General features: G+C 39.1%; 1 protein-coding gene across 1 annotated transcript; it reads left to right on the plus strand.

Moving 5' to 3' along the window:
- The first annotated feature begins 1429 nt into the window (after positions 1-1429).
- LOC148008899 (acireductone dioxygenase 3-like) lies at positions 1430-8908 on the plus strand. Its single transcript, XM_087673932.1, has 7 exons — positions 1430-1586; positions 2338-2449; positions 2588-2682; positions 2855-2969; positions 3647-3771; positions 3871-3941; positions 8405-8908. The coding sequence occupies exons 1-7, from the start codon at positions 1578-1580 to the stop codon at positions 8460-8462; spliced, it is 585 nt and encodes a 194-aa protein (XP_087530058.1). The 5' UTR covers positions 1430-1577; the 3' UTR covers positions 8463-8908.
- The last annotated feature ends 1352 nt before the right edge of the window (positions 8909-10260 follow it).

The raw sequence follows: 10260 nt of genomic DNA on the forward strand, positions 1-10260 counted from the left end.
CTTTAGCAAGAGATTCATATGAATTTGATTCCATTTCACAGTCTTTGTCAATCTAGGAAGCTTAGACTTTTGAATGCCTTTGAGAGGAAACAATCTGTAGCATGCTTGCCTTACAACATGTGGGATGTGGCATTCAATACAACTTTCCCCCATCACGAACAATGTTTTCACTCTTTCCTTAGAAACCCCACCAATTTGACATTTCGCACCAATTTTGAAAGGAAACGAGTGGATTGACTATTTGTCAAGGGTTCCCTTCCATTTTTAGCATAGTAAGCAAATGTGAGCCAAATAAAGTGATAATGATAGTGGCATTTTTTAAATAGATAAATGAGTAAATTGCATTATTAGGCCTAATTTACAATATGTGATTGGCCACTCTATCACTGTACGAAATATGGTACATAACCATGGACAAAAGAGGGCACATTACCACAATATCATCAAGTACAATATATGCTTATCGAGTATTATATGGGGTATTGGCCCCTCTATTACGTGCAAAATATGGTGTATGACCATTGGACTTCCAAGTTGAGTTTATCAGCATCCATATGGTGAAGTTCATTGCATCTATTCGCATTTCGAGAGGGGACATATATTTGCAAAATTGAGACGTATTGTATCATCCCAATGTTGGCTAGTGGCATGGCACACAATCTCTCTTATCAAATATTCTATGAATATGCCTCTTTTGTTGCATTAAATTATTTTGGCCAACATGTTTAAGATGTTCTAGAAGATTTGAAACCTTATAATGTAAGTTTGAGAATATAATAATGTCTCTTCTTTTTCCCCCCTTACCTATATGTTTAAAATGCTCTAGAAGGTTTTACTATACAATGAAAATTTTCCAACTATAAAATGGAGATATCTCCAAAATATGAAAATTTATAGTTTAGTATAGCAGTTATCAGGTTAAAAAATGTTTAAGAAGTTAAAGGTTTGAAATCTTAAAATAGCAGTTATCAGGTTAAAAAATGTTTAAGAAGTTAAAGGTTTGAAATCTTAAGATGTAACGATTTTTCGGTTTATAAAATGAAAAGTATCTCCAAAGCAATTGACTTCTATTAGAAATAGGTACCAATTAAAAAAAAACAATTAAGAGGTTTTAAAATGTATTTTAAAAGTTTTGAAAATATTAAGATGTCTAAAAATGTTTTTAGAATGTTTGAGACCTTAAAGCGTGACAAAACATCAGCTTATAAAATGAAAGGCATCTCCGAAATATTAAATCTTATCAGTGGCAGTTACCGAACCGGAAAAGGCTTTCATTGGCCATGGGACGTCCTACAAATCCATGGCCAAAGAGACAATGACATCCACCGGCAATTGGAGGTCATGCTTAAAAGCTTAAACCTTTAGAATTCAAAATACACGTCACTGCACGGATGACGTCACCGCTGCTCATCCCTCCTCATTACAAGAATCGCGCAGGGTCACTCCTCTCGGTTTCCAAGCGATCACAAAGGCACTTTCCAAAACCAACCCCCTCCCCCCCATTCCGGTTCACTCATTGTCGGTGAAGATTTGCACAGAAAATTTTACTGCGTAGTCGTGTTGTCTGCTCCGCGACCATGGCCGAGGTACGATACATTATTTCCACTCCCGCATGATTTGCAATCGGTCTTTGCCTGCTGCAGCCCTTGGCTTCGCCGCCTTGCTTTTGCACTGTTTCAATTTTTGCACCTCAGAAATTGCATCTCATACTTCCATTAGCAACAATGTTGCCGTTTTTAGTTAGCTGCAATTAAGTCCGTAGTTTCTCCTGGTTTTTCCCGGTGCACTCCATGGCCTCTCTGCCATGCTTTCGTACTTTTTTTGGTTTTTTGCATCTTAGAAATTGCATCAGATCTTCCCGTTGACAACAATGGTGCCGGTTTTACACATCCACGATGGAATTTGGTAGTTTGTCGTTCGTTCTCTTCGCATATACTTCTTTTAGAGTCTAGGCATACAGGCAACGTAATCAATCTACCTCAATAGCTACGTCTTCCCGAGAGACCCAAACGAGTTCTAAAAGGAAGATTGTAGCATTCTTCTATGCCGACAGTTCCTTTCTGCCTATTTGATCTTGGCAATTTGCTTGGATTTAGGCGTCTTTGCAAACATGCAAATTCTTTTCTCTAATAGAATCACCTGGGTTATCAAGGCTGGGAGAAGCCCTTTGGCAAGCATTTTTTAAGGAATCACATGGTTTTTCATTTCTTCATAACCTTCAGGGGACTATTTCCGAACTCATGTGCTGAAAGCAACAGTTTTTTAGTCATTCCACTTGGAGCTGTATGAATTTACATAATGTCTTGGTCTAAATCAGGCACTTTGGATTGTTCATAGGTGTCGACAAGGCCGCCTCTTGAAGCTTGGTACATGGATGACTCTATTGAAGACCAACGCCTTCCTCATCATCTTGAGCCAAAGCAATATGTATCTCCTGATAAGCTAGCAGGTTATATGTGTGAGAATCCCTACAATACATTGATATTCACCATTCTTGGACGTTGGCACTGCCAGCATTACAGCATTATATTCAAGAGAGGAGCGTAGATCTTTACTATTGGTAGTCTATGCATTCATATTTTTGCAGAATTGGGAGTTCTCCATTGGGTTCTGGATGCTGATAACTATGAGACTGATCCAGAGCTTGCAAAAATTCGTCAAGAAAGAGGCTATACTTACCATGTATGAATATCATCCTTTGATTTTGCTTCTGTTTTGACTTTATTGAGTTCCCTAAGCATAGAAAGGTTACTGTATGTATTGTTTTATTAAGCTTGGTTTTATACCTTCTGTTTTCTATTTTTAGAGTTGACCTGGTATTCAATTATCTTATGGATTATTTAATATGGATCAGGACATTTGCGATGTAGCTCCTGATAAACTTCCCAATTATGAGGTGAAGCTGAAACATTTTTTTGAGGAACACATTCACACTGATGAAGAAATACGTTTTGTTATTGAAGGAAGTGGTAAGAAGTGAATGACAATTTCTGTTGCGAAAAACAAGCATTGTATTCCCAGTTTTAAAGAAAAGAAAAGGTCAAAACTGCTTAGTAGCTGTCAATTTTGACTCGTTGATCTACAGGGCACCCACTTTCTCATCAATTCCATGCCACAAGAAATTTCATGTTGTGACCAAAATAGGATTCATTTCAAAATATCAGCCATTGCTTTGATTAAGCCTTAACTTCTCTAAGCCTTTTTTGAGTTTTTTTTGGCTGCAATGTGCAACAAATCATGCATTTTGAAGCATATTGGTGCAACAAATCATGCATTTTGAAGCATATTGAACTGATGGTAAGAAATTTACTTGCATAATATAAAAGAAGCCTGTTTGTATAAGTTGTGCGGAAATCTTTCCTGTTTAGAGTGTTTCTGATGGACTTGCATCCTTTGTAGCACATTATGAGGCTAAAACTCATGAAAGACTTTGCTTTTTATCTGTTTGCTTTCATGTAAAACACAAATGATGGCGGGTTTCTGTTTGACTTACATTCTTTGTAACTGGACATATGGTTACACTCATAGGCTTTTCACTTAGCATAGATAACAGAGCATTTTTGTCAGTGATTGCAATCATATTGTATTCATGGAAATTCGAGGTAACTCATCAGCGTATTCAAATTAATTTTGTGAGTTTGGACAGGCTACTTCGATGTAAGGGACCTTGAAGATAGGTGGATTCGAATCTGGACTAAGAAGGGAGATTTGATAATACTTCCTGCTGGAATATATCATCGTTTTACTCTTGATACAAACAATTATACAAAGGTATTCAATCAGTGTGGATAATCAGTGTAAATTCTAATCCACGTTTCATCTCAAATGTTTTTTGATGCTGTGAGAAATTCTGTTTGGAATTTTGGGCAGGTTGTAAGGCTGTTTGTTGGTGAACCTGTTTGGACTCCCTACAATCGTCCCCAAGATGATCATCCAGTGAGGTAATTTATGAAATTGTTTCAGGTTGGAGTGTCACTATCTATGCATTAGAAGGTTTCTTTCTCCAGTCTGTGAACATTCAACTGAGTCTGCTGGTAATGAGTGGTACTGATGGGAAGCACTGTGTCAAAGACTGAAGTGATTGAACATTTATTGCACGACAGAGTTTGGACTGACATATCTCAAAGCGAGAAATGCAGACCGACTGTTTTCCTGCATGTTTTTAGAGACCATTATGTCTGCCTTTGGATTCTCTTCAAATTGGGACATCTATCTTTCAATCCTTTTGGATCAAGGATAATTTTACATTCATTTCTAGGCTTGGACTAGAGGATACACTAGAAGTCATCAATCTGGCATTTGTTTCAGATGAATCTAAGCAGATCTGCTACCGAATCCAATTCATTTCCCTTGGGTTTCTTTACAAATCAGCACATCTGATGTACTCATTATTTCATTTTCAGTTTAAATCTTGAATGAGAGGGATACTCCTAGGAAATTGTCAAGTTGGCGTTTCTTTCAGATGTATATAGCTCAAATTTGCTAGCAATCCAACTCCTTAAAGTCAAGAGCATAGAATCCGGTGGGATGTGGCTGGCGTATCTTTTGTCTTTTCTGATTGATGCTTTCGCTTGTTGTGGCAGATAGTTGGAATCGTGGGCCTCTCTATCTATGATCCCCCTATAATGTAGGGGATATCACAATTCTTTGCAATTGTTGAAAGTCATCCTAATCCCCAAGTGGAAGCTTTAAACTCCATCTAATCATGTTTGGACCATGGAAAAGTGTTGGAAATATTGTGGTCCTGCAAGTGTAATTTGCACAGTCCAAGTGCGTGAGAACATTCACAGGCTGTTAGGCATGGATAAGACATGAGAACTAGCTCTAAAACTGTGGAAAAGGGAGCCTCAGTAGCGTAGCATGTTTGGGGGAAAATGGGTCTAGTTTGTTAGAGTTTTGAAACTTAAAAATGAAAGGGAAAGGGTTGGAAGAAGATTAGGGTGCCTAACCACTTGAATTGGTGATGATGATGAGAGGAAGAGGCAACTAAGCAGAAATTTAAGAATCTAGGCTATATTGCCATAAGGAGCATAGTGATCAAGAAGACACTAGCATTCAAGGTGGAATTTATGTGCAAGTGTGCTTTGTGCTAGCATGTGATTAGTGGTAATGAAGAGAAATTAAGCAAGAGCATTTGCATTCTCATTCTTATTGAGAATCACTTTATGTGCTTGTTGCGTATAGCCATCTAAGCTTAGCCTCTTCTCTCTTTCTTTAGCTCTTGCTTTCTCTCTCTCCATTAGCATTGATCTCATGCTAGCAGAATGGCACTCACACATTGTACTTTGAATGCTAATGACTTCTTGATGACTATGCTTGGTAAATCCAATATAGAGGTTAGGGTTTCTTGTTTTAGGCCATGTGAATTGGCGGGTTGCCCATTCTTTTGGTGTGTTGCCCACTTTCATTTGGGTCTTGTCATGTGGCACTTGAGTTGGATCTACATATAGACACACATAGGCACCCTTGTAGTTTCACGTGCCATTCCTACTAGTGCATTGATCTAAGGTTGTCTTCCTCTCTTCCTCTCTTAGCATTTTTTTATCGCATTTACGGTATTAGAACAGGTGTCCTTAATTTTTGCCTTACTCCACTCAACTCAGTTGCTCTCTCTCTCTCTCTCTCTCTCTCTCTCTTTGGGGGGTGACTTATGCATAGCCAATGGTATGCCAACTTGTGGAAACTAGGTTCAATTCTCCCAATTTATTCCTCTACGTGACTGTATGGAGTGTAGGGGTTGAATATAGGACCTTCAGGTCAACAGTTTGGGCTAAAAACTCTCTCCCCCCCTACTGTGCACAGAGACTGATTGTTCCTAAAGTTTGGTCCCCATTTCAGTATTTCTTTAATTTGATGGAGGATTGGCCTTTAGTAAGTACAATTGAGACCAGCCACAGCTGATGTTGGTTCCAAGCTTGAAATTAAGAATGCTCTAGTCTGAAGTTGGTCTTGAGCACTAGCAATTGACCAAATTAACAGGTCAGCTTGCAAACTTTGAAAACTCAGTCATAAACCAGCAGCAAATTGGTGCCTGGAAACAAGGGCGAATGTCTCAATCCCTGTTCAATATATTGTTTCCTTGAGTGTGCTTTGCAATTTTCACACAATCCACGGCATTTGCTGTGGTCAAACTATCCACATTTCACTTTGCAATGCATGTCTCATGACGTAACTATCAACGTGCCACTTTCTTTGAGGCTGAGGACCAGAAGGAAATGGGTAGATCTCAGTTTGTATTTGAGGGAAAGCATAAATTGGAGAAGGAGAAGGAGAAAACCAGCAATAGAGAAGGCTGGTTTCAGTGCTCCAAAATTGTCATACTTATTTTCCAAGCACAAAGGATGAGGGAGAAGATCAATTGCTGATTTTCCAAGCACAGGAGAGAAGATAAGTTGCTTTCCTCAGTCTTGTCACATAGAGAAGGCTGGTTTCAGTGCATGCACACAAATCAGATTTTTTGGTCTTTGTCCTGAAGCAATTTGAACATTCAACGATTCAAAATCATGCACAGGTTGCCTTTGTGGAGGACATTTTTATTCCTCACCTTTGTCATCACTGTTATGACATTATTTTAGTGATTTTTCCTTCTTGTTTACTGTTTTCAGCTAGTAAAAACCTTGTTGTAATCAACTTATAATGAGTCAAAAATGTGTGTGTGCACCTTAAAGTGACCACAAGCTCACCTCCTTGAAGCAGATGTCTTATGGTGATGTTTCGGCAATGGGACCATGAAACAGCCCTTGTGATAGCTCGAAGGGCTAACCATTACTTTGCAACCCTTATCTTGGGACTAAAAGTAAGTTTGGCAAATAAAAGACTCAGAAATGAAGCTGGAATGCTCCTACACGGCACAGAGACACCAATCAGCCGCAAAGCTTGGCACTACTTTAATTTGATGGAGAATTGGCCATCAAGAAGTACAATTGAGACCAGCCAGTTCTGATCTTGGTTCCAAACTTGAATTTTGTTGGTGGCGTTCAGTGCAGATAAGATAGTTTTGATGGGGGATATTAGACTGTTTTATAAGACGTTCTATTTCTGTCTGAATATCACATAGCCATTTTGCATGGGTGTTAGCTCATTCTTTCCAACAACTTACCTTGTCTTGATTGCACACTCTTGTATTCAGCTCATTTATGCCTTGTTTACTTCTGCTGTCATTTTGATGTGGCATCAATCGCTTTGTTCAACTAGTTGCCATGTGGTAGTTCAACCAGCCAGTCTGTGGACCTGCTGGTTGTATGACTGCTATTGGGCTGCAGGCATGATGATCTGGCAGTGCTAGCAGGATTTTTGGAGGTGTTTTCACTATTTAAGGTGTCTTATAGGAATGTATCACTGTTTTTGGGGTTACATATGCCTTTTTACTCACTTGCGTTCACTCTGCACAGTTGTATTCTTGTGAACAGTGAATAAGGATCTTGTAGAAATTCCCACTGATGGGGAACACAGACTTGTTAGAGGCTGATCTGTTGCTCCAAACTCTGAGAAATTGCTGCGACAGATCTGAAGTTGGCTCTGAGCTCTGTGATGAACTGCTGGCAATAGATTTGCTGTAGGCTCTGTGACAAAGGGTTGCAAGCTCTGAGGACTTCATAGGAAAGATATGTAGTTGGTCTGCTGGTTTTTGCTCCGATATTACATATAACTTCCAATGCTGTGGAAAGAGGAGGATTGCGTAAAACTGAGTTTTGAATAGATGCACAAGTACAAAAAGTATTTTAAATAGTCTATGCATCCAAAGAAAGGAGGAAACGACAATGTACAAGGCAGGGCGAAAAACCAATCCACCCTAAGACAACTGCAAAATATAGCCAAACCGATTACTGGCAATTGGAGGTGGCCCAATGGTGCAAAGACATGGACACAATGATTTGAGTGTGGGTTCGAGTAGCAAAACTCATGAAAATGACCATCTTTGTATATGTGCAGCTTCAGAACCTTTTTGGAAAGGCTCTAGCTCATTCTGGGCTTTGATATTGTTGTTCTGCTAGTGGTCTGTTGTCCTCAGCCCTGGATTGACTGTTCACTTCACCATTAGTCTAGGATTATGAGGGAGCCCACCCTTTAGGATCATAAATTGGTATTGATGCCCATGTTGTGATCATTTCTGGTACACCATGATTCTTGAAACATGTTACCATTTCCAGACAATTTTCCGTCTTTCATCTGCTGCTAGTGGCATGGGTAAGGCTACTTAGTCTTTTTGAAGTTTGGGAGTGGACTGTGTCTTCTTCATGTTGCAGTGCTCAAAAGTGTGTTGCTTGTATGGTTACATACTTTATGGCCTTTAGGAGGTGTCTAATAAACCGTGTTTTAATGGCATTTCTGTTCTTGCATATGCATTTTAAGTTAGCTTCTGTGTTTTTCATAGAGTTTGTGTTGTAAAATTGTGGAATTGCAGAAAAGAGTACATCAACATGTTCAAGAAAGATTTTGGGGTTGGCGTGCTTGCGCACTGAAGTCTGAAACTTGGGAAGCTGCAATCTGTTTGTGCCAAAAGCAACTACAATAACCCTTTTGGGGATATGTCGTTAATTATAATTGTCAACACGAGCTATGTATGCCATCACAACTGTGCTCAGCATGTTATTCAAACATGCTGTTTGCATTATGTTACACCAATAGTTTTGCTACAGCCATCACAGTAACTAGTGTCACCGTGATTGGAGCTACCCATCTCCAATATATGTATACACTTTCAGATGCTAGATATGCTGAAGAGTTATAATCAAAAGGTGAACCAGAAGTTCCATTGTTATATATGGTCTCCTGCAATTGCATTAAAAAGACAACCTTTTTTGTTCCCCCCTAAAGCTCCTTTATCAATGCACAAATGTGTGACAGTATGTCGTGCCATCAAAGATGGTGTCACTTACTCTGGGTATTCCTCGGCTTACATTGGATAAAGTGCAACTAAACTATAGATGTGGGTTAAACACATTATACAAGATACTCATACCAATTTTACATATACAAGTGTAATAATTAAAGAGGCTATGTGCATTACATTTGGTGAATGCAAAGGTGGTCTATAAGTTGTGGATCTAATGGGTGAAATTTGTGTTATATTTTAAGTTTTGTGTTCTGCACGAAAGGGGAAGCTGCTTTCTTTACTTTACGCAATTGTCTTAAAAAGATCACATTTTGGTTTTCTGTAATTCTCCTTTAGTAGTGCACAAATGTGTGATGAATGTCATACCATCGAAGGTAGTGTGTCAATTACTCTTGGTATCCTGGGCGTACATCAATGAAAGTGTAACTAAACCGAAGATGTGGGTTAAGCACATTATAGAGGATACCCATGTTGGCTGTTTCTTTTAACTCCATGTTAGTCTTTCTCATGATGCAAAGTTCAATCCCTTTCCAAAATTTCTTTATTTTATGGCAGCAGACACGAATAATAAGAATAATAATCATGTCAGGTGTCTGTCTTATAAATGGAGAGTATGTGCATTGTTATGGTTGAGTGGCTCCACCTTGAACCTTGCATAATATCTACCAGTTTGGTAAGATTCAAATGCCAATAGCTTGTTATGGTCTGAGGAGGGCTTTGGTGTCATTTGTTTGCTTGCAATAGCTTGATGCAAATGAAGGTTGAAAACTTAAATAAATTATGAAGGGGATTCAAAGGCTTTTATGTGACATATAATGAGGGAAAGAAAGTCTATAAGATGCAAAGCTGTCATGTGAAAGCTTGAGAATGAAAGGGTCAAGAGACTAGAAAGAAATTGTCTTGAGCTTACCTTAAGAGAACCTGGGGGTTGTTGAAAGATCTGCAAGGGAAAAACTGCGAGTGAGTACAGGAAAAACTCGTTAAAACTTGTTTAACGAATGGTGGTAGTTATGTTGCTTTGTGTTCAGCACCTTCCCTTGTATGCATGCTGTTCCCTCTGATGTATGGAGTGAAGTATTGAAAACAATTGAGAATGCCCCTACAGGATTTAAGTCTTATGCTTGGGGATTCTTCTATGTATTGCCGGGAACTCAGAATGAAAGAGAGTGGATATTTTGGGTGCGGCGAAAGACTCAAGGGGGACTTGGTCCACTTCGCACAGTGGTCTCTGGGATTTGACTTCCTGATCTTCACACGTCATTTGAATCTTAAGTTAAGACCATGGCTGTGTTATCTGCCTCTGTTCTATCACAATCAACCCTAGAGGGGAAAGGATGATGCTAATTAGAAGTCCAGGAGGCAGATAAGGGTGCCCAGATTACACGAGTCCAGGAGGCGTATGGAGGTACATCTATTGGGAAAGG

Source organism: Lygodium microphyllum, unplaced genomic scaffold (assembly GCF_053477565.2).
Source record: "Lygodium microphyllum isolate KBCC unplaced genomic scaffold, Lygodium_microphyllum_v1.1.10 scaffold_49, whole genome shotgun sequence".
Taxonomy (NCBI): domain Eukaryota; kingdom Viridiplantae; phylum Streptophyta; class Polypodiopsida; order Schizaeales; family Lygodiaceae; genus Lygodium; species Lygodium microphyllum.